The sequence below is a fragment of the Triturus cristatus genome, chromosome 9, assembly GCF_964204655.1.
Source record: "Triturus cristatus chromosome 9, aTriCri1.1, whole genome shotgun sequence".
NCBI classification, from domain to species: Eukaryota; Metazoa; Chordata; class Amphibia; order Caudata; family Salamandridae; genus Triturus; species Triturus cristatus.
In genome coordinates this window covers 239,914,376-239,940,355 of record NC_140592.1, presented here as the reverse complement: position 1 = coordinate 239,940,355, position 25,980 = coordinate 239,914,376, and the positions used below count along the sequence as shown (strand labels likewise).

General features: G+C 41.4%; 1 protein-coding gene across 21 annotated transcripts in view; it reads right to left on the bottom strand.

The window, feature by feature from the left end:
* The window catches only part of IQSEC1 (IQ motif and Sec7 domain ArfGEF 1), a 787,671-nt gene that overhangs the window by 148,039 nt on the left and 613,652 nt on the right, over positions 1–25,980 (bottom strand). The window contains exon 1 of one of the 21 annotated variants that reach the window (XM_085624828.1): positions 480–1,034. The exons of 18 other annotated variants lie outside the window; for them this stretch is intronic. In XM_085624828.1, the coding sequence (XP_085480954.1) occupies positions 480–535 (56 nt within the window). In that variant the 5' untranslated portion in view covers positions 536–1,034. Of the gene's footprint in view, positions 1–479; positions 1,035–25,980 lie in introns of those variants that run through there. 2 more of the 21 variants (XM_085624826.1, XM_085624839.1) reach the window with 2 other exon arrangements.

Below are 25,980 nucleotides of genomic sequence, written 5' to 3'. Positions count from 1 at the left end.
AACCAAGGAGTAGTGGTGGACAACCACCTCTCAATGAAAAGCCAAGTCAACGCAGTCTCTCTCTCTCCAACAGCTGCAACAATTTTCACACCCCAACCGGAAACCTCCCTCCTGCTCGCAAACATCCCCTGTATCCATAGGGCCAGAGATGGTAGTCAGGCTTTCCAACACCTCACAACCAAAGACTGGAAGAACCCCTCTCCACCATCAGAGACACCTCTTCAGTCCTAGAGTTCAACAAAGAACTGAAGACATGGCTCTTTATCTAGACCACAGACTCGAGCAGCACAGCCCCTCGTTTTGTTCTAGCACCTGGATTGCATAATAGAACAGAACATAAAACACAACACAGCATAACATACAAAGAAGTTGTGGGGATAGTGGGGGAGGCCAGGGTGAGGGGTTACAGTGGTAAAGCTCTTTGAGGACCACCTGCCAGAGAGCTGCATGGAGAGCTCGAGGGCATCTGGTCAGCTCACCTCATTAAAGCCTGTAGCTCCTGTCCCAAGGACCTGAAGAGGGAGATGTAAACCATCACTGGTGTCCTTCGGAGGGGGGCGGGGCTGATGACGCTCTGGTTGGCTGCTGCTAAGTGCAGGCACACTCAGTGTGAGTGCTGTCGTGCTTCTGCGCTGCCTGCTTTCACAGCCGAGGGGTGCGGAATAAAGCGGATCAAACTGCAGTGTACACTACAGGGACTTTATTGGTGTCAGCGTAGTGGAAGGAGACAGGAACCATACTTCCGGCGCGTGATGCTTCCTGTCCGTGTTTTTGTACACATCAAATGCAGCTGACCTACAGAATATCCTGGCTACTATTTTCGATGGGACGAGATCGGAAAAACCGTTCCGCTTAAACAGGAACCAGACCAGATCACGTGCCGCTCCAGGGCCCACTGAGGTCTATCAAACCTCCGGCCGCAGCCTTCCAGCACGAGGACACATACCGCGGATAAAAAATGAAAGATAAAAAGGTGCAGAGGTTTGTCCGAATGACTTCAACACTACAGGCAGCAGAGCGATCGGACAACAAACGGCGTCAACTGTTAATCAACCAATCCCCTTTCAGAGCAAACGTTCAAAGGTCATGGAGGTTCAGACCACGGGGTGGCACGGGAATGCACGTGACTTTCAATGGCTTAAGGAGTCATAGGGAATAATGTCCAACAACGAAGTAAGCTGAGCAAAACAAGTATATCGGGTTGATGGTAGATTTGGAACTGGGCTTGCATAAACGGAGTGGCAAAGCCAGTAGGTAAGGGTAGAGTAAGGATAGAGGTAAAGTAGTGTCAGCACATTAGAGAGACACACAGATGGCAGCCAGTAGGCCCAAATAGAGAGGGTTATAGTACTGAAGTACTCCCACATACAGTTCAATGCAAGTACTAGAGTAGAAGCAGAAAGATACACCCAGAGAACCAATAGCATTAGGTGAGAGATGAACACTGGGCTGAGCGAAGACCTGATTAGCAGGCCCAAGAGGCTGGTTAAAGGAAGACAATGGCTGAAATGGACGGACCCCACACCCACTGTATGTATATTGTTAGAAACAAGTCTCCGACTGCTACATTGTAAGAATTCAGACATAAAAACATTTTAACTGGCACGTAGCTATTCAATATGTACCAGGGATTTAATGGGAGATGTTTGGGAGTCAGCAATCGTGTCCTACCATCAAAGATGGACAAACTTACCCTCACCCTGTAATCTCCATCTCCCTGAACATCTCTTGATAACTGCTTGGGCTTAGAGATTCCTGTCCTCTGTGCGCACACAGAACATTATCCATCTTTGCACCCATGTGCTGGGAAGTGGCAGAAATAAGCCTTTATTCCCGCCTGCGTAGGGTTCTCCTTTCTTTCTCGTCATTGGAAAGTTTTTGAAAAGATTCGTGGACAGCCCATATTTCGGGCAGGGTTTGCCAGAGATCAGGTGCTATTGGTTACATCTGATGGAGGAAAGGACCAAGTCACTCATCAGGCTAGCTCCAAGAATTGGGGAGAGAGACTGTCTGCCTGGGATCCCGATCTAGAAGAGGGTCCGACCCAACACCCAGCTTAAGATAATGGAATAAAAATGGGACAGTGCAGAGAGCCCTGATCAAATGATAATGTCAGAACAATTATGACTGAGGGAAACTATATGATAGACACTGTCTGAGGTTGGGGTAGAGTCGACCATTGTCAATAGGTACTTGGAGTGCCCACCTTCTAGGAAAATACTACTTAAATACTGTCTATTTACAACTATTCAGCACATTAAGGCAGGGCTAATGCGCCAAGAATCCTAAAGCAGCAATAAGTTTACTGAGAAGACAATGTTTCACACATCATTTAGTAAGACCCATCAACCACATCTGGTGATACTTTGAGAGATTACGCATCGGGAAACAGTAAATGACCACTTTAATTTCTTCCAGAAGAAATCATGATATTGCATGCTAGTGTTCAATTGATTCCATAATCAGTGTGCGAACGTGAAAGCCAGCCAAATGTAAGTCAGAATACCTGAAAGATACACTTTATAACAAAGTGTCAACACACAACAAAACTAAGAGCAGAATCTATTGAGCAATTTGCAAATCTGAATAGGATTCCCAGATTCACTGACTCAAACTGCTGGAGAACCACTTCAGATCTGTAACCCGTTCACCTACAAATATACTAATTCGCTCGCCCAGCTTGCACACACCTGCAGCGGGAATAACCACAATGGAGAGCTACAGTAGGTCTCCATTTCACATTCAGTTATCCGAATGCTTTAATCATTGAGGCGTTGTTAAATGGACTATCAGTCATACAGTTCTCTACACTTCTCCTTGTATAAAGTCAGTCCACCACCTTCTAAATGGGATAACCACGTTCTGACAGTATAGGCATTTGTTCCAGTGCTGGGCTTTCGTGTGATCACAAAATGCATTCTAGCTTCATAGTCTTGCTGTGCTTCCATTGAAGAAATCAGACTAACCCACCTGAAAACAATGATTTGCAGGTGAGACGGTCTCCATTGTTTATAATGGCCTGGAGTGAGGTGGTTACCATATATCTAAAGTGGTCAATACTTTCAACAAGATCTCACTGTGCTCTTCTTCAATCCACCACACACCAATATTACACCGCAATCTAGTGGGCATGCACTGGAACCTGAAATCCACATACCATCAACATTACTTTTCCATCCATCACCTCAGCATCTCCCACACTTCTCTTACTGCCACATCTCATATAAGTTGTTCAATAATACACGAGTGGGCCTGAAAAAAGTGGCGAGTTTCGCCCAGCCCAACCTAACGAAGAGCAAGCAGCAGTCTTATTCAGAGAAAAAGGATTTTCATAACTCCTTCTTTACAACGGATCTGTTTCTTTTTTGTTGTTGTCCACACTTCTGAAAGTTATTTCAAAAAATGGTTTCCATTCAAACAATTACCTTACACAATACTATAGAATTACCGTGTGACCACACAGCCTCTCCCCCTAACCCAGAGGACACAGCTCACCGACCTGCAAATGTTACAGACCCAGTTTGGCCAAAAGCCATAGCTGCAACCTTATCAGTTTTAGATCCCTTTAAACCTCAAGCAATGCATTAATGAAACACCCACACCACTAAGAATGAAATTACTATTTTACTGGAACCACACATCTAACCTTTCAGAAGAAAGAAAAGGAATTATTTTTTATAACATACAGCCTTCCCACTCTGGATACAGAATGTTAAAGCCAATATCTTACTAGAGCTGGCACCTCTACTCATATTACTCGCAGAAAAATACATATTTTTCCGCCTCTATGAAACAAAGGTACCACATCAAAATCCAACTGCGATGATAAAATCTAAGAGTAACACAATATCTGGTGTTCTAATGTGTATTAAGTTTTCCAAATTGAAAAAATAAACAGTATTTGATTACATATCTTTTCTCTACCTATATTGTCTCTGTCAGCGCACGGAAATGTCAATCACTCTCTAGGATTGGTAGCCAATTAAAGGGGTGATATCACTGTGGGATCTTTAAAGGCTTAAACGGTCTTATTTCCCCTCGAACACGTCACTACCCTGGATCAGATTCTTACTGGCCAGCTGAAATTACTACTAATTATTTACTTGAACAGTTGTTGGTGGGCAAGCAAGCAGGTAAACATTAGGAACGATGGGTGCCTTTTTGAACTGACCACTGGAGGTACCACAAGCAAGTAAATGTCTTTATTCTTACCCTTGCTCCCTTATGCTTTTAACTCTTCACTACCAATTACCAAGCAAAGAATAATATGAAGATGATGACATTTTAAGAGATGTTAATTATTAAGTGAACAGAGAAGGAAAACATTGCTTAGTCAAGCTGAGCATCTGCCCCCCCCCCCCCACCCCACACACACACACTTAACTTCGCATCGGGGAGCAGCACTTCCTGGAAGTATGCAAGAATATTGCACTTGGATACCCTAAAAATCTCAGAAATATGGACAAAGTACTGTAAAGCCAAGAGCTTCCCCTAGCAGTATATCAGGGGACATGAACTCCTGCTCAAATAGTTGTCTTTTTATGTCACAGAAGTTGGTGTCCAGACCCAATCTAGCAGAATATGCATATCTAGATAGTTATGGGTTGTGCATCTCGAGCGCACGTCAAAAATTAGCTGAGTTGCACCACAAAATCCCTTGCTGCGGCCAATGTAAAATATCAGAGCATTTCAAGAGAAAGATGTCCTAGATCCCAGTTGGTCTAGGTGATAGAGCATTAGGTCAGCGAACAAAAAAGCGTCAAGAAGAGAAAAAGTGAACTAGCCGATAGGGCAATCTGACATTATCATAGGAATGAGGCATCAGATGGCCCACAAATGAGGTGCTAGAGTTCACAGACTTTATGGCGGAGACATGGTAATTTTGAAGTCACTATATTAGCCATCAACAGATTTCTATGGCTTGCTGACAATGTCTGGGACTGCAAGCATCCAAACTATAGGACATGGAGAGCTGTTGGAATGCACTGTGACCATTTTTCTTTCCAGCACCATGCAAAAAGTGTCTGGGATAGAACGCAATTGCTTTAAGCATCACAACCCTGATATACATCTTCAGGTCCTTTTGAGGACATGGGGTTAGAGAGAAAAATAACAAACACATTAGGACCTTCCAAAATGAACTCCTTTGACGGGTCTCTTGACGGCGACCATATATAAATAATTTAATACTTTGATTTTATTGTAGTTCACTCCGTCTTTCCCTAGGCTAGTGCCAATGTCTTTTTAGTGAATGTCTGGTAAATAATAAATAAAACAATGAAATGCATAAACAAATAAATACGTTTGTTGAAGGTATATATGCTATGAAGGAATTGGTTTAGCCTCTGGTGGTGATGGTAAAAGCTGCATCGGCTGGGTAGCTGGCAGGTGCCTTATGTCCCATCCTTCTAGTGCAGAACATACAGCTGCACGGAAAATCCCTGCTAGAGAAGTTAGACTTCACCTTCTGCTAAGTCAGGAAATGTTGCCCGTTTTCGGAAAGAAAGAATTCGCTCAGCTTCACAGGCAAAATTTAAACTTAGCACGCCTCTTGAGAGAGTGTGGGGGGAGACATAGAATTAGGGGTTGGGGAACAATACCACTGCATAGTCGGTGTGAGGGTAGCCTAGGGGGCGTCTTAGTAAATTCATAGCATCTGCTCTTTGGATGCATCTGGTCACATCGAGGACCATTTGGGTCGCAATTCTTATGCTATTTCAACATGTCTCTTCATAGTGCTTTTACATGACACATGGAAATGAGGCTAAATTAGTTAAGTACTCAGATGTAACCATATAGCGTTAATGAGGCTAGGCTAATTTAATAAAAAAATCTGGTGGTGAACAATCACTCCTCTGAAGGACCTGTGTAATTTCCTCTGCATTCAAAGTGACAGAAATCAGAAATGGCAGCATAGTGCGGAGACTATTCTGGTAATAAACGCAACCAATTGAGTAACTTTGTCAATCATTTTGCCAGGTGGGACGTGAAAACTTGCAGCCAATATCAACCTTTCATTAGCTTCCTAAATTTGTAAAGGGCATATCCTACACAGAAACTCCTTTTCATTGAGCAACACTCCAGACCTATAACTCACCTTTCTTTCGACAACCAGGTAACATGGACATGGCCCCGGCCCAACCCCAATCTACGGTTACACAAGGCAATAAAGAAGAGCAAGAACAAGAGATGTGCTCTGCCAAGGGGATTATGGCCAATGTTTGATCAAACATACAAGATTACTGGCACTGGTAATATGTCTATGTTTGAACAGTCCCTATATAAAACGGTCCCACGGTGGAACACGTGAAAACAGTACTTGGATCTGGGCCAACACCATGCCCTTTTCAGTTTCGTGCACGCGAGCCAGAAGGAAACTCTACCTGTTGACAGAGAGATCAGAAACCCAACACGAAGGAAAGACACGTCTTCTTCCGGAGCCTGCATGAGAAGCCCTTGTTCATTATGTGCCTGTCAAGAAATGGAGACAAGGCTCTAGACTAACCCCAGTAAGGAAGGGGATGTGCATAGTCGCCTATGCACGAGAAAGGAGTGTAAGTTTTATATAAGCATTGGTTACCTATTCCTGATGAAAAGCAGTCAGCTTAGGTGGTGAAGGTTACTAGTTCTGACCTGCACAGGAGTGCCTCACATCTCAGATTTTGGTTGACCATATTTAAACGGGTCCACGTACCCCATGGGGCTGGGTGCCAGGCTCACATACGTATATAGCACACCAACAAATCTGTGCTACAGATGGGGTAAATCCCAAGCAACCTTACTGGTTGATAGAGAATTTATTCAAACATATTCATATACAGCAATAGACAATACAGCCAACAAAACAGCTGGGTCTCAGAAAACGTGTTGTATCAATTCAAGGAAATAAACGACTTTTCAGAATCACATCAAACGACACCCTGGAATTACAACACTGTTAGTGTAGGGTGTGGACAGCAGTGCGGTGAGACCACAGACAAGGTCAGATGAGTCTATGTGAGGGACTGGTCCTTCCGGGTATCGCGTTTGGTCCACAGATGTACTTATGAGCCCCGAATCAGAACTGTGGCTTGGTACCTGGCTGTGTGCTAGGCTTGAGGTTGGGGTTACCCCTGAACAAGAAGCAAGGTACCACCTAAGCTCTATTCCACCCACTTGAGTGGTTGGGCCTACCAGTGGTGATCAACCACCCTTTGCTCACTTACCGCTAATGCAGGATTCCTGTAGGTTCATGGTCCAAGTGACTTCTCTCTATCTCCAGAGCTTGATCTACAAATCAGAGACGGTGACCCGCCTGGGAATCTGCCCTCTGGTAGCTCAAATCACCTTAGATCTAGTTGCTTAGTCCCCAGGGAATCCTCTCCCTTCTCCATGGTGGCCGTCCTAAGCTAGGGTTTTCCTGGAGAACTTATTATTCTCCAGTGGGCATTTGTTCTGTGCTGCAACGCCTCAGGTTTTTACGGACTAAAGAATTCTAGGTCTAGCAATCATATGCAACCACTTTGAACGAAGCACACAACAATTAGCCACCCGCAGGCTTCAAAAATCATACCCAGACTCAGGTCCCATACAGACTGCAAGCACCTCTTTTCTTCCTCTGAAGACGGCAGTGATGTCTCTCCCTCCTGCATGGCTCTCCACAGTCATGTGCAGTCAAAAGATCTAGACTTCATAAGCACCTGTAGGGGAAGGTTCCCTCCATGCGATGCTTGAATCCAGGATCACTATGTAAGCAGAGTCTAAGGAAAAGATTGCTCCAACAGAGTCCTTGAAACTATCAAGGTATAGAAAGCCACAAGAACCCTTCCCCTTTCCGAATGGGTTACTGTAATGGGCTTAGATGTTATAGTTCTAATGTTTTGTCGATATCACGCGCTATGCAAGAATGGATGGCGCGTGATATCTTATGATTGTTTTGTTGCTATGTTTGTTTGAACTTCAGCTCACGCATGCAGCACTGTTGTGAGTGCGTTCGGATGGCTTGAGTCAGTTGCCGTTCGATCGCCTGACAAGAGGACGCTCCGTGATATGCGTGGTCTGTACTACTTATCAAATAAACCTCCAGCTTCACCTACAAGACGAATACTTGATTTATTTCATCTGGCGACGACTGGGACAGTTCCACCCATCAACCCACGCGTTTCAACAAATCTTCTCAAGCCTAACATCCAAGGGTCTGACGGACATCACCTCCTACCTCTACAAAATATCCGAAGTTCGTAGTCGCCTGTAATCGGACTCCGACATGGGGTAAGGTCCAGTAATCAGCCCAGAAGGATTTAAGGTACGTTTATGAAGATTTAAGGCGGAGCGTTGCTCTGCTCGCGCTTCTGCTTCAGTGCCTCTCGAAATAACGCGCGTGACCCTCGCGCTCAAGTTTGATTCGATCGAACCATACCCGAATGACGTCACAACGCTGATACGTCACGCCATTTTAAATTGGGACGTTATTGCCTGCAACTCAATAAGAAGATTTCAGCAAGCGTTATCGCTGCTGATTATATTCAAATATGTTCGTGTGTCACCGGATGACCTCACGGCGATACGCACGCCTTTATTGTTAACACCAGCTGGCCTCAATTAAATTACTTTGCGTGTCACCGGATTTCCTCCCGGCGACACGCACGTCATTAATACTCACAGCTGATTCGAACTTGATTACTTCGCGTATCCCCAGATTATCTTCCGACGATACACACGTCTCTAATGCTCAATTTTTATAAAATGTGCAGCGTGTTGCCAGTTAATTACGACGACACGCACGTCATTACAGTATAAGAGCCTAGGACACCTGCGTATTGCCAACCACTTACGACGATACGCACGTCACTTCTGCACATATATTTTAAAATAAACCTGATTGAGCATTGTATAGTTTTTCTGCGTGTCACAGGAACTTAGCTCGACGATACGCATGCCATTGTTTAATATACATTTATTTCAGTGAAACAAGTGAACTTACTGATATTGATTGGAATAGCATATTCATTTTGTTATTTATTTTTAGTTCATTCTTTCTGTGTACACATCTTTATTACAGATTCCACCATGGCGACCAATACCAAACAAATCACCCAACCTCCACCTTTTCCAAGTAAACCTGGCAGCCCACCATTTAACTGGATTGAATGGTTCAGACTTTTTGATAACCATCTGGTAGCTATAAACGCTATTAACTATTCCCCAGCACGGAAATTTTCTTTACTGTTTGGTTGCCTCGGACAAGCGGCCCAAAGACTCTTCGACAGCATGGTTCCTATCTCACCGCCACCATCTCAATCTGGAGATAATCAATGGAACATGTATCTGGAAGCGGTCGCTCGCCTCAAAAATCAATTTGCAGAAGAACCAAACATTATGCTTGAACATCACAACTTCTACAAACGAAAGCAAAAAGAGGATACAAAAGTAGGAGTATGTGTCCGCTCTTAGGGTTTTAGCCACCACCTGTGGTTTTGGTTCACTTTCTGATAACTACATTAGGGATCAACTTGTATTTAATTGTGCTTCTCGTAAAATCAGAGAAAGAATTTTGAGTTGCAAAAATCCCCCATAATCAGAAGTAATTGATTTGGCCCTGAGTATCGAACATTCAACCATTACTAGTAAAATTATGCAAGACGATACTAAAACAGGGATCAATTTAATCGCTTCTAATGATTCAGAAATTGAATGTTCATTAGCAGCCGTTAATATGAAGAACAAAAATACAAAATTTATTCAAAAGAAACAACCTACCTTTTGTTACAGGTGTGGATCAATGAATCACATTGGTAATTTTCAAGGGTGTCCAGCCATTAATAAAAGATGTGTTATTTGCAAAAAAGTAGGTAATTTCCAAGGAGTTTGCAGGAACTCTAGGAAAACCATCAATGTTCAAATTCATTGAATAACGTGATTGTAACGTTGGATTGTGGCACCTACAGTATTAAAGGTCCTTTATGTTCAGCTTCAATTGATAACATTACTTTATAGGTCATGGCGGATTCCGGATCGCCGATAACCATTTTAAGAGACTCAACATTTTTTGAATGGTGGAAGGGTAAAGAATTACTTACAACTGATGTATATCCAAAAGCTTTTGGTGAGAAAGACATTGATATGTTAGGATATTTTTTAGGAATTGTACAGTTCCTTGGAAGAGAAACTAGAACAAAAATTGATGTCGCTAAGAAAGGAAAAGATATTATTGGGTGGAAAGATTTGGCACGCATGGGTTTGTACTTGGTCCCAGGGGACGAAAACCCAATTAAATTAGGGGAATTACCAGTATGCAACATATGCAACATTGATTTCCCAGAAAGTGAGGGGGACAGAGATAATCTAAATGACATAATTGACGAGTTTAAACCTGTGTTCAGCGAAAAAGTAGGAAAAGTAAAAGGTGTGGAACATCGTATTAAATTGATACCTGGAGCTCAACTAGTATCACAAAGTTCGAGCAGTTCCCATGAGTGTCAGGGAAGATCTCAACTTAACTTAAAAGATTTATGCGATCAAGGGATTATAACCCCTACAGATTCTTCACAATTGGTGGCCCCCATCGTGGTCGCACGTAAAAAATCCGGTGAGATTAGGCTGTGTGCCGACTTGCGCGCACTTAACTAGAATATAATCGTGGATTGCCATCCACTGCCCAGAATCCACGAACTTCTGGCACACCTTGGGGGTGCCAAGTGGTTCTCAATGATTGATTTATGGTCAGCATACCACCAAGTGTCTTTAGCCAAAGATTCACAAGATTGAACAACATTTGTGACCCCATTTGGTGCGTACAAATTCCTTTGCCTCCCATTTGGTTTAGCGTCAGCGGGGAGCGTGTTCCAAAAACGAATGGATACTCTTTTTGGCAAAATAATTGGGGTTCAGGCGTATCTGGATGATATTCTGATGTTTGCCAAAACTCTTGAGGAACACAACACGATCTTAAAACGCGTTCGAGATATTAAAGTCTAAGAAATGACTCTGAGATCAGATAAATGCAAGTTCGCTGTACAAGAGCTCGAATATTTAGGGCATACCGTGTCTGATAAAGGGATTAAACCAACATTTTCAGTAATTAGAGCGACTGAAGAAGCTAAAGCCCCAAATGACAAGGACGCTTTGCGTTCATTCCTCTGTCTGGTCGAATATTACGCAAGATTCGTACCTAGTTATGCTCAGTCGGTGGAACCTTTGCGTGAATTGTTAAAAAAGGGCCATGGGTTCAAATGGAATGACGAGGTAGAATCCGCATTTAGAAACGTCAAGAAATTGATTGTGTCAGCACAGGCTCTACACGCTTTCAGGGATGATTGCATGTCTCTCATAACGGTGGATTGCATGTCTCTCATAACAGTGGACGCAAGTATGTCTGGGTTGGGAGCAGTAATGAGCCAGAGAGTGAATGGACGTGAACAGACAGTGGCATTCGCATCTAGATCCCTCAAACTATGTGAGAAGCAGTACAGTACGATAGAGAGGGAAGCTCTGTCATGTGTATGGGCGATCCACAAATTTAGGATGTACATTTGGGGACGAAGATTTGAGTTGGTAACCGATCATAAACCGCTGATATATATATTTAACAAAATTAACACTGCCTGTATGTCAGCGAGACCCATGCGCCTAGTTTCAAAACTCCAGGAATTCAATTTTTCAGTAAAACACATCCAGGGAGGGAAACATTTTCAAGCTGATTGCTTGTCTAGACTCCTTATGGACAAAGATAACGAGGAAGACTACCTAGTGGATGATGTTGAATGTGTCGCGTTGGTGGATGCTGTTCAACTGTGCGAGTCAATGTTGTCAGAGAATGATTGAAAGGACGCAGGCGACAAAGATATAGTGATAAAGAAAGTAATTGATTACTCAACTAGCGTATGGCCCGACCCTAGATGTTTAAATGGGGATCTACGTATTTTTGCTCAAGTGGCGAGTGAATTGTCCATTGTAAACTGGATTGTATGCCGTGGGGACAGATTCGTCCCTCTGGTCGGGTTACGTTGAGTAATCATAAACAATGCTCACCTGGGTCACTTAGGATCTACTAAAACGGCTATGAAAATCAAACAACATTATTGGTGGCCAGGTGTGCATTCCCAAGTTAAGTCAAAAATAGATAACAGCTCAGAATGTTTATTGTCGGACAAGCATTGGCGTACTTTGAAGACTCCTTTGCATCCTACAGATTTGCCTAAGGCACCATGGGAAAAAAAATCGGCCTGGATTTTTCAGGGCCTTATTCTATACTCAACCAAGACAGGAAATTTATTATTTTGGCTGTCGATTATTTTTCAAAATGGATTGTTTTGTTGAGTACCCGGAGTCAACTCTTACATTCTTTACAAAAAAAAAAAAAATCATCGCTGGAAGGTGCACCAAAAGTCATTGTAACCGATAATGGCACACACTTTGTCTCAGAGAAAATGTGTACTTTCCTAAAACAACTGGATATAAAACACCTTAAGTTGGCATTCTACTCACCAACTTCCAACGGATTGGTGGAAAGGGGCAATAAAGTTGTAAAAGAGGGAATACAAACCGCATTGTCCGAAGGATTAGATGTGAATACCTATTTAGAAGAGAAAATATGGAATTATAATACTTCTCCTAATTGCACAACTGGAGTATCCCCTTTCACCTTATTAAGAGGCAGGGAAGCTCATACATCCTTGTTCCCGTCTTGGCTTAAAGAAAGATCTATCGAGCCTAAAATTGATGTTATAGAGGTTTTCAAAAAGAGTTGTCGCTAAACAAATACTGATGAAAGAAAATTTTGATACGAAATGTCACGTTATGAATGATGATGTATTGGTTGGTGATTGGGTTTTGATAAAAAAAAAACAGTAAAGATAAGGCAAGGAGAATCGAAGTTTTTGAAACCTGAGAAGGTTTGTAAAGTGAGAAAAAGGGGACGCTTTTGTAGAAAAAAAAGTATGGTGGAACAAAAAACAACTAGTTAAAATTTCTCCTGACCAGGCTAAGATTTTATTAGACAGACAGAAGTAAACGAAGGATGACCTTCATTGGGGGCATTGGTTGGGTAAAACTGGGTCTGCGGGATCCTCAATGAGTTTTCATTGAGTTTCTGTACCGCAAGAAGGTCCCTCTTTTCCAGTTGTTAATAACACTTCATGCCAAACTAATAGGAGTGCGGCTGGTAGCTGTTCTTCTAGAGGTCGCACTATTAAGGCCCCTAAAAGGTTTGAGGATTTTGTTAGGTATTGACGTAATAATTTAACGATTGACATGTACTACTTGACGATTTCGTTGTGTGTTTTTTTTCAATGTATTTCATTTATCTTTGTGTTTTTGTAAAGGGGGAAGGTGATGTAATGGGCTTAGATGTTATAGTTCTAATGTTTTGTCGATATCACGCGCTATGCAAGAATGGATGGCGCGTGATATCTTATGATTGTTTTGTTGCTATGTTTGTTTGAACTTCAGCTCACGCATGGAGCACTGTTGTGAGTGTGTTCGGATGGCTTGAGTCAGTTGCTCTTCGATCGCCTGACAAGAGGACGCTCCGTGATATGGGTGGTCTGTACTAATTATCCAATAAACCTCCAGCTTCACCTACAAGACGAATACTTGATTTATTTCAGTTACCACCCAAACTTCGGGGGTCTGCAACTTTTCAATGGTTTGCGACTGCAACAATTGATACCGTTGATACAGATTTGATATCTGTAAGGTACACCCAAAACACGACCCTCACAAATACCGAAACGGTATCCTGTCACAATCCCACTTTAGTAGGTGGTAAAACTTTAGTGACTCCCAAAATTAGATTCGGAGATAGGAAAAACCTATTTTGCAGTCGCAAACACTCCCAATTTTCGATTCAGACATTTTGCGACTGGAAAATAGGTCAGTATATCAGGTCCTCTATGCATTCTTCCTATGATGAATGATCAGTGCTTTAGGTAACTTAAATCATTTTTCAAGATGTGAAAATATGATAGCATCAAACTGCTGGCCTTATCCCTCAAGTGAAGGCCTCCTGGAGCAATATAAAGTCCTACTGTAAAGACGGGTTCCAAACCGAGGTTGAATAAAGAAGTTTTATTCTTAAGTTGCAGATAAATAAACCCACCAGTGCGGATAACAGAGACCCTCCAGCACCGGTCAGCACAGAACACGAAGTGAAGTACAAACATTCTTTTACAGTAACTAAGCAACCTGGAACATACCTACATCATGCTCCTGACATCAGGGCATTCCAATCAGCTAGCTACTAATTAAAAAGACACCACACAACATGTCCCCTCTTTTTTTTTTTTTAAATAAAACCCAATAAAACAAATAAAGAAAACAAAAGAAAAACAAATCATTCTAAAACAAAATCTTCGAATTTTTTAGGTAATTTCACAATCCTTTTTACAGGAGCCTCAAAAGAAGTCTCCTCAGGAATCAACTCCTCAGAAGAAGAGATATTATGAGAATCAGAAACAGACACATCAAAACATGACTTGGAAGTATTATCAGAAGAAGTACTAGCTACATGTGTACTATCAACAGAGTATGAAAGACTAGGAACACATGCACCTTTATCGTTGGAAAATCCTACATCCCAAAAAGACTCATCTGCGTCAGGTGCATTAAATAACTTTTCTTGCCCAGGTTTAAGAAGAATTATAGAACTCTTATTCCACCACCCTCTTTCGTGTAAAAGGACAGCAGTTTCAGAGACATTAACTACTTGCACAGGAGCAGAAAACCTAGACACACCTTTGCGTGGCAGACCAGGATTAACTATGCGTACCCAATCACCAACACTAACGTCCTTGTACTTGGTCCTGTGTATCTCATCATGATAAACCTTATTTTTAGATGCAGCCTCATCTAAACAATCTTTCACCTTATCAATAGTTTTCTCAAAATCTTTATGAACATCTAATTCAAATGATGGTGACACTAGAGTACAACACCCTCTTCCTCTCATCAAATAAAAGGGAGAAACTCCCGTCACCGAATGCGGCACAGTATGATATGCCCGAATCTTCTCATCAAGAAAATCAAACACATTCTTCTTACTCTCCAAAGCACATTGAATACCATCCTTGACAAACCTATTAGCCCTCTCCACTTGACCATTGGCTTTTGGACAATATAAAGGAGCACGCTCAGCTCTAATGCCACACTTTTTTAAGAAGGAAACCATTTTGGATGAAACAAACTGGACACCATTATCAGACATAAGTATCCTAGGAAAACCCTCAATAATAAACACTTTATCAAGAAACATAATCACTTCATCAGTGTTGGGATGTTCCACAAAAGTGTGGTAAATCCATTTCGAAAAATTGTCAATTAACACAATAAGAAATCTGTGTTGTCTTCCTAAGATGTCATAAGGACCTGAAAAGTCAATGGATACCTTCTGCCAAGGACCCTTAGGAGTTTCCTGTAAACCAATGGGCTCAGTGGAAACCTTATAATGCTTATCAGAACGAACACAAACAGCACAAGCATCCACAAATCTCTCCACTGAAGCATCCATACCTGGCCACCAATAATGTTGTCTAAGAGCTCTCTTAGTTCCAGAAACACCATTGTGACCAAGATGAGCTAATTCTATTAGCCTATTCCTGAGACCCACAGGGGGAACTAACACACTATGTCTGACCAAAAATCCATTTTCAACACTAAGTTCACTTGAGATTTGTGCAAAACTGTGTAACTCCGCTTCAAGATTCCTGAAAGGAGGCCAACCACGAATCAAAAAATCCTTCACTTTGTTAATCAAAATGTCTTCACTATAAAATTTGACCCAATCGGCTTCAGAAATTTTTCCTTCACAACTGTTAAACACATCCACCAAAGCAACTACACATTCATGATTATCCACAAAGGAATCTTCAGTGACATTTTCAGCAGGCAATCTAGACAAACAGTCTGCAGTGATGTTTTTCACTCCAGAAATATGCTCAATCTTAAAATTAAATTCTTGTAACCTAGCAATAAGTCTAATGAGTCTGGAAGAAGCATTGCCAGAACGTACACCATCCATCATAAACACTAAAGGTTTATGATCAGTGATTAACCTGAATGATTTTCCCCATAAAAAGTTCTTGAACTTTTCTACAGCCCAAACGCACGCAAGCGCCTCCCTTTCAATAGTACTGTAATGAAGCTCAGCACCTTTCAAGGCTCTAGAAATAAATGAAATGGTTCTTTCCTTGCCACCTACAAATTGAGTGAAAACAGCCCCAAGACCAATAGAACTGGCATCAACAGTTACTATCGATTCACCACAGGGATCAAACGTTTTTAAAGCAGGAGCTCTAGAAATGAGCTCTTTAACCTTCACAAAAGCCTTGTCATGATCTTCATTCCAAACAAAGGACACTCCTTTCCTAAGCAATTGTCTCAAAGGCTCAACAACTACAGCATAACCCTGTACAAATCTTGCATAATATTCCCCAAGTCCTAAAAAGGATCTCAGAGAATCTTTATCATAAGGCTTAATGGCATTGTTGAGAGCACTGATCAAATCAACTTTAGGAGAGATGCCCTCCCCTGAAATTTTGTGTCCTAAATAATCAATTTCTTTCACAAAAAATTTGCACTTTTCTTTGCTAACAGTCATCCCTCTTTCTTCTAATTTGGTAAGAACATTGTCTAATAAAGAATTGTGTTCTTCGTGAGACTTAGCAAAGATAAGTATGTCATCCTGAAAGGCCTGTACCCCTACTAGATCTTGAAATAATACATCCACTAATTTTTGAAAAACACTAGCAGCAGACGCTAGTCCGAATGGCATACGCAAAAATCTATAGACTCCAAAAGGGGTTACAAAAGCAGTCAAGTCTTTAGATTCCTCATCCAGCACTACTTGATGATACGCAGATTTGAGATCAATGATGGAAAAATATTTTGCATTGTTGACAGCCATGAGTAACTCTTGAATCCTTGGAAGCGGATGACTGTCAATAATAATGTTCTTATTGAGTGATCTCAAATCAATACATAACCTTAAATCACCATTTTTTTTAAGTGCGATCACAATAGCCGAAATCCACTCAGAACTATTAGTGGTTTCAATAATGCCCTCAGAACAAAGATTGTCCAAATGCTCTTTGAGTTTTTGACGAACTCCTAAAGGTACCATGCGTACTTTATGCTGTACAGGAATGGCACCCTTTTTCAATTTAATGTGATGCATGAAACCTTTTACCTGACCAACTTTATCAGCAAAGACAGCAGTATGTTTAGATAAAATACTATCAGTGTTACAATCATGTGATGAAATCTGATTAACAGTAATATCACGTAATCTAATAGGAGTATCAGTACCTGGACATAACATTATCCCTAATTTACCCAGATCAAACCATCCAACAATATTCTTACCATTGACCGCAACATAAATTTTCGTGAAAATGCAGCGTCCCTGAAAATTAAGTTTTTCTTCAAAATATCCCAACATTTCAATATCAAAATTACCAAACGCTTTAGGATTGACGTCAGTGGCACAAAGTTGAATACCTGTCCATTTTTTTTCAAAGGTAGAATCAGATAAGACAGTAATGGGAGAGCCAGAATCAGCCATTACCTCAAGAATGACATCACCTATAAGAACCTCTCCTAGAGGTGCTTTAAACCCAACATTTATCATGTTAACATCAAAAAGGGGATCATACAAAGTGATGATCATATTTCCCACATCATCAGTAACCTCATTTACCGAGTTTACTGTTAAACTGTTGTTACTGGTAGAGGAACCAGTCCTTACATTCTTGCAAACAGTTTGAAAGTGACCAACCTTATTGCATTTGGTGCATCTTCTCTTAATGGCAGGACACTCCAAACTATTAGCAAGATGAAACCTGGATCCACACCTATAACAACATGGTTTACTAGACTTTTGCACAATGTTAGGCTTAAACACTTTTTTACCCACTTGAATGGCACACACAGGAGTATTGACTGGACTCTCTTCCGAAGATAATACTTTAGAAGATCGTATAGATCTTTCGATACCCTTGGCAATATCAATAACCTCAGAAAGTGTGGGGTTTCGACAAGCCAATAATCTCTCTTGTATCTTTTTAGACTCACAATTAAAAACAAACTGATCTCTTATGCAAATGTCTACACTTGCACCAAAATCACAATTTGCAGCCAGGACTCTTAAGGCTGCTACATACTGTTCAACTGTCTCATCAGCAAATTGCTTTCTCTTATTAAAAGCATGACGTTCAATTAAAATGCTAGGTTCTTCAATAAACTGCTTTTCCAACCTAGCGACAGCTTCTTTGAAAATGTCCCAAGAATCACCTGCCCCTGCAGGTGCTGCGATAGGAGTTAAATTCTCAAAAATCTCAATGGCCGCAGGACCTAAATAAGTAAAAAGAAGCGCATATTTTCTATCAGCCGGAAACTTTTTCCCATCAATGGCTACAATATAATTTTCGAAAGATTTGTACCATTTCTTCCAAGTCAAGGTAGGATTTCCTGGAGCACTCAAAAATATTGATGGTTGATTACACAATTGAGAAGATGCCATAGTAGGAAGATTAAAGTTTCAAAAAGTGAATTCCAGAAAAAGAAAGTTCAACAATTCACATCAAAGTTAAATATGCACACCGACAGTAAATTATACATAAGGATGTATAATAATGAAATAAAATCGAATCAGTACCTTTCAGAAAAATATTGCCAAAAGAATGATATTCCGTTGAGAAAATGTGCCAGAAAGGTGTCAAATTTGTGAAAAGCTTAGCGCGACTGCCGATACGATGAGAAAGTACTTAAATAGCTTCTAACTCGACAAGCAGCTAGGAACTCGCAGCTTGGACGAAGCATTCAAAAAACAAATTTTCTCCCAATTCAAAATGGCCGCCACGAACGTCACCTTACGTCAATGCTTTCATCAGGCGGTGGAGCTTGTTTTTTCCGCGTGAACAGCTGACGTGAGCAGGGAAGACGTGACGGACGTCATCAAGGAGAATGGAAGCTCGAGCACAAACGGCTTCGCAGATCAACCGTCACTCAGAGTTTAAAGGTAATTTTTACCTGTAGAAAATAATTCAGGAATGAAGCGCTTTTCAGTCGAAACACTCAGGGGCCTCAATACGGCTCAAATCAGCTTCAGATGCCTTCAGTGTCCTTTTTTCTTAGAAAGAAAAAAAAAATGCAGAGGAGATCTCAGTTTCTTCCTTCACGGTGGGTAGGGTGAAATCCCAGTCGTCGCCAATGTAAAGACGGGTTCCAAACCGAGGTTGAATAAAGAAGTTTTATTCTTAAGTTGCAGATAAATAAACCCACCAGTGCGGATAACAGAGACCCTCCAGCACCGGTCAGCACAGAACACGAAGTGAAGTACAAACATTCTTTTACAGTAACTAAGCAACCTGGAACATACCTACATCATGCTCCTGACATCAGGGCATTCCAATCAGCTAGCTACTAATTAAAAAGACACCACACAACACCTACCCCTTGTAGGCACTTAACACCAAAAGGGCCAGCAAAGGTGCTTTATAAACGTGCAGGCTTCTGACAATAATAGCACAAGACTACTCAAGGCCGGATGTGGCTGCCACGGAGCAGCCCAACTCCCCTCTACATCCCAGGGGTGCGCAAGGAAGCATTCCACGGTGGTGTCGAGAGCATAAAATAGTAACTGTGCCTGGGCTATGGGTAATGGAGCAAACGTCCCAAATAGCTGCCATTTTTACGTATGTAGATAAATTATGGGTGATGTCTGAGAAAGCCGCTCAGAAAAAAAAAAATAACAAACCCTGTGAAAAGTCCAGTTTACGTCAGATGGCAAAACACTCACGTCTCCTCGCACAGTACAGCTTTTCATTCTGATAGGTCGCCATGGTTTTTAAAGCATGGCTGCGGTTTAACACCGCGTGCCAGCAACTGTAATTACGACTCCAAGTAGTCTGCACAGGCTGAATGAAAACACAACCTACTCAAATATTAATGCCCAAGATATTTTTCCAGTCTCGTTTTTCCAGCAATGTTTGCAGAGACGTGGGTCAGCGGTGGAAAGTTTTCAGTTTCTGCAGTCCGGCAGACATTTCTTGTAACGAACAAGACTTCTACTTTAGGACAGCAGTCCAGACCATATGCATGTCAAAATAGAGACAGAATGGTAGTGTGTGGCACTGAACCTTTCAAGAAACGTATAGACAGGGCTGCATAGTGAATAAAACCATTAATTGTGTGTATGTTTATTAGCGATATCCCAGGTAGATCAAAAGTAAGCATTTCAGCTATATTTCTGCACTGATGCGCAAAAGTTTAAACTGGAAAGTTGCATTTCGTAGACAGCTTCGTTAATTTCCAGAACCCATCACCCAGGTGACAGGGTCGTGTTCTCCTAATTTATCAGCCATGTATCAATTACTTCAGTCTGAAACACCTGGGATCAAATTATCAACACCTTAGATTCACCTTGAAGTTGGACACAGGATACAGTTCAAGATCCTGGGTGTGGTATTCCAGACAGCGGTGATGATCAGCCGAGGTGTCTTAATATTTAGGTAAATAAGTCTAAGCACGCGAGAAAATGGCCAAAGCTCTCATACTGACCACTAGTGGGGGACTGAACGACATAAGATTTAAGATGAGCTTCGTTGTGTAGGATACACGCAGAAATAATACTTGGTATCGCTCAATTTCTTTTCCAAGTGTAATGAGAAATAGGAACTAGAAAAAGAAAATTATAAGTGATGCAGGGGTTTCGTTTTTATGCTCTGAGTAGCACATCATCTTCAACCAAACTATGGAAAGTGTGACTCCTAGTAATGGAAGGATGTTCAGGAATAGAGGGTTCATCCACAATAGGACAAAGTTACGATGCAGCTATATTAAATAATTATTTTGTGTAATATATTGGTAAGTAAAAAAGTTTCAAATTTTCAATATTATTATTTTATTAATGTGAAAGTAAGGGAAATGGGTCAAAATATAAACAATCAGTGTCCCCTTTCTAATTTCATATTTTAGTAAAGCATGGCTTTATAGGTTACGGTATTCTTTCTCCAATCTACCGGTTATGCACAGGAATGCACTGGGTTCCTGGTAAACTGCTGTCAAACTCAGATTATTATTACACCATGCACACCATGCGGCACATTCAATACAGGCAGAATGAAGGGTAGATACTAAAAGACCACTACAAATATCCCTCCCACAGTCTGAGAGCGATCTTCGTGCTTTCCTTGAAAAGTCATCGTTTGCCAATTTAAGTGTTAAAAATGTGCACACCTTTAAATTAACAGTGATCCTGCACACAAGAAAATGAAATTAATCAACCCTACTCAAACAGCAATCAACATACCACAACGGCAGGCAGGGCTACTTGTAGACATGCTTCACTGCAAATTCCAGCCTGCACATAACTTACATGTTGACACAGCCTCTGCCAAAGATATTATTTATTTTTGCAATTTTCTATGGAAGGAGTCAGCTCGCCGAAGAAATCAGAGCATCTTACAGAGTTACAGATAAAGCATATACAGAAATGAACGACTCACTGTAGATAATGGGGGAGGCTGCAGGGTAAAAAAACTGAAGTCTTTAGCACTATTTGACCCTAAAAATGAACAGCACACAGGTCACTCAGGTGGTGAGGAGAAAAAAAACACAAACACCAACTCTCCTTTAGGAATGATGGTGCTTGACTGGAGATAGCGAATACCGAGCCGACTCGCCTTCCTCTACAGTACAGTAATACAGTAAAGACAACAAAGAGGGACTAGAAGTAGCAGAATGGAGCAGGTGGAGGACTAGTCATTTGAGGGAGCCTGAGCTGTGAGTGGCTAAGGGTTCTGACTTGGGCTGTCAAGCACCTCACACCTTTACTGGTTTTAAGGAGGGAGAAAAAAAAGGTAAATAACTGTACAGCTTATCTGTACTTATGCACCTGTCTAGATGTGGCAACCAGGAAGCAGAACACATGAGTGAGCAGGCCACTTGAGGTGGGTGACAAGTACTTATATGGCTACTTAAAGCAACTAGATTTATAGGAGAGCGAAAGATGACCACACCTGCGTTGTAAGACATGGGGATAGCTAAAAGGTAAGAGTGGTGGTCACTGGGGCACCCTAGCGTTAATTGGACACGTCTGTGTAGCGCTTTTAAATACAAAACTTGAAAGAATCTTGGGTAGATGGACTTGTAGCGTTTCCAAGTTTAAGTTGCCCTGTACATTGGCACTAGTTGCAGAAAAGGGGATGTTTAACCACAGATCCTTTTATAAAGGGTGGGATAATTGATTCAGTGGATGTAAAGTACATATTATCAAGGTTAACTCTGCCATGAGCTACTTCCAAAGGCTACATGCACGGATGACGGAGCTCTGGTGGGGAGGGCCAGTGGGATAGAGGTGAACGTGAGCTAGAGACAGGTGGTAAGAGATTTAACAGGATGAGGTGGGGAAAAATAGGCCTAAATTGGATCCAGGTAAGCCATAAGTTTCGCCTACCTTAAATACAGAGATGGGCCGAAGCAAGCACGCTATTCATGGACCGGACCGCAAGATCGCTTATTAAAAATTAAGAGTTTTCAGGAATTTCCAGAAGATAATGAGAGATGGGTCCCTTATTCCAAGGTGCTACCAATCCCGTTTCTCACCCACACTGACAGGGACGATCCATCTACCTATAGATCTAAATCCAGATCTAGATCTAAATCATAGCTTGCATTTATTGAGTCGTTAGGTTGTGAAAGCTTTGTATTTTACAGTGCTCTTCAAAACTCTTTTCTTTACCATTTATATCCCCCACTTCCTCGTTGCCTTTAGTCCCCCTCCAAATATTGTCTGTCAGGTTGCTTTCATCTCCTTTCTTCTGTATACTACTAAAGAGTTTCTTATGTCAGAGTGATGCGTATAGCACACATTCTGCCGTTAGCACAGACTTGTAACACTGTTGGAGTAGGGATACCTTCCCACCATAATTTTGAGGATTCCTTGTCAGACTGGCGCACAATTTATTGCTGTTTTAGATGCATTTATGTAGTGCAAGTATTGCACTTTTGCTAGTTCTATATGCAAGGCTTAAGCATAAGCTTTTCATAGTGTTTGATACATGTGAACAGGCATCCTAACCACCGCAGACATGCGCCATATGGATTGGCATGTATATTGCCCAGCTTATAGTACTTTTATGAAAAATTGATAGCATGGAGTCTTTTCGAGGCTAAACAGTATACCCAAAGAGCAATATTTGTTGGTTTGCTGGATGGGTATTATAATATAGTACAACGTGTGATGGAATGAATGGGTGTATGGATTTCTGTGAGGAATAGGGTGCTGTTGTGAGCTTGTTAATAACCAGCCATACAGTATGCCTGAGCTGTGCGGCTTGTATGGGCAGTGTTTTGTATCACCTGCTCAGTTGAGGTTTTGTGTGCTTTTTTCCACTTGTTTGGGGTCATTGTGGGCTCATTGTTATTCAAATGTAGGGCAACTGAGAGCCAGTGTCGTGGTGTGTATGGTGTTCTATTGGATGTTGTGTGTTATTACACTTGCCACCTACACATTTTAACATCAAAACAGGTTTTGTTTGCTAAATTATTTTATTTTTATTACAAAACATCAAGATTATTACGTTATATATTGTTGGATATTGATTTTCCTTAGCATTTTTACTGTATTCCATCTTGAACAGGCTCTCATCTGATGCTTTTTCCACATTACATTTTTATTGCTTTGTGGTAAACGATGAACACATTGAGGGTCGGGTTGTATTTTCCATCGATCTGCAAGAACTGCAGCAAGAATTCTAATAAATTTAGCCGCCAATTCGCTTCTAGACTGGTCCGGTGCCAGTGTCTGAAGCCACAGATGACTTTCAGGACTCTGCGTGAGCAGCAACATCTCGGGCAACCTCCTTTGTTTAGAAAGATATTTTCACTAACTTTCTATAAAACCTGTTAAAATACATAAATGCGGAAAGGCATGTTTTTTTCCGAAATGTAATTATCAAGATAAAAACTGACATATTTGCTACAGCCAGGAAAAATTATGGAAACTGCAGCACGTATGACAGGCCCATTCTTAATTATTAAAACTGCCAAACTCTAGCGTAATTTATGAACTGATGCCTATGAATTTTCTTCTGCGTCACAAAAATATACATCCGTTGTAAGAATATATCATAAAGAGAAGTGACAGTCCTGGAGACAGGTGAAGAACTGGTAATCACTTAAAGGAAAACAGATCTCACAATACTGTGAACCAGACAGGTATAAAAATGGGATGAGTAACGCAAACATAAAATATAGATCCTTTTCTGCTAAAGTGTGTCCACAAAGTATAGATTCCTCTAAAAAAAAAGACATATTTTAGGACGGAAGCAGCGACTGGATGCATCTTTGCAGACCAGCAAATAACAATGCTGAATGAAGCACAATGTGAAATGACAAAGGACTGTGCCCGGACTGTCCTAAGTCAATAGCCAAGACAAACTCAAACAATGCAACTTCTGTCGGCCCGGCAGAACGTCTCTTTCCAGTGCCTTCTCTTCCAGTCACCCTGTGGCCCTCAACAGCCTACCGCCTTTCCTTCAACCTGGACGTCAGCCAGCTCTTACCACGCGCTTTCATTTCACTGACCTGACCTAGAAAAAATGGGGTCATTCTAATTCTGGTTTACGTGCCAAAACCTATTCATAGCAGAAGTTATCTGTTGCTTTAAAGATTGCCAACTTTGTGCAACTCACCAAGATTGCAGAGTTTAACGTAAATATATTATACATTGCGGAGGAAAATCCTTCTCAACTTTTCTCTCTCAAGCCCGTACCTGTAACTGGTATTGGCGAAGGGTTAATACTGTGTGCAAATTCTTGCAGCCACTTTAGAATTTAATATTCAAATAGCACGTGCCCTTTATTTGGCACAGCTCTTGCAATACCAAAGGATTCTGGAACGTGAAATGCTCTCTGTTCTTAGTCTAATACTGTCCAAGTCAAGGAGACGGCAAGGGCTCGGTGCCACACAGCCAATGAAAAACCCTCTATTCATTGTCAATTCATTTTTACAGCCAGGTCCTGCTCAGGAAGTCAAGGCAATCTTTACATGCGCATTTCTTGCTGTTGGGCAATCATCAGAGAAGAGTATTCATGCATTTACAGGGTAAGTGTGCTAGTATGTGCCAGACAATTTCCAGTACTTATTGAGATGTGCTTGCCAACAAACAAAATAACTGAACATTACATGAGGATTTCACAATGACGGAGGGCACTGTGCACCCCCTCCACGTCAATAAAACATTAACAGTATTAAGCTGAGAATAGTGAACAAGGCTGGTTGTTATGCCAAAAAAAGCAGGTGCCAATAGGTTGGCGAGTGTTTTGCCAGAACCTGCAATACGAGTTTATGAATATGGGGCTACATTCCTAAGGCTGCTCCTATGCCCAGCATAGCAGGAGGGTTTTCAGACCAAGACAATTCTTTCCACCTACAGCATATAGAAATATAGATGGGTATTACAGATAGGTAGCAGTGAATTACAGGGATCATTTTCACAGGGGGATTATGATGGACATCAAATAGAAGACGAGAGAGAACCCCGAAATCATCTGCCCCCTGCTTTCAAGTGCTACCCAGTGGCAGATGAGTAATGGAAGAGTCATACATAACATGGCCTCGGGTTTCCGTATCCCTGTCCCAAAGGTAACCTCCACCCCTCCCCCAAAAAAAATCACAACTGCAGTTGCGCTGTCAGCCTGGATTTGAAGGCTGTTATGACAAGACAATAGTGAGCGACCAGTTTGCATATCAACTGTTGTGATGTATTAGCAGTGAGCTATGACATTCACAAACTGAAATAAACTATAGAGCCGTACATAACAGTTTAGGTACAGTGCCCAATGACACTGCAAAATACACAGTGCACTCTGGGTATTTTAAACGTGGTCTGCTTACAACAAAAATGTATAGGCGCCGATTTGTTTATATTTTTCCAAAGTTGGTTAAATGTTAATTCCAGCACAGGAAATGGAAAGGTTTTTCTGGTACTTTACAATGAAGGTT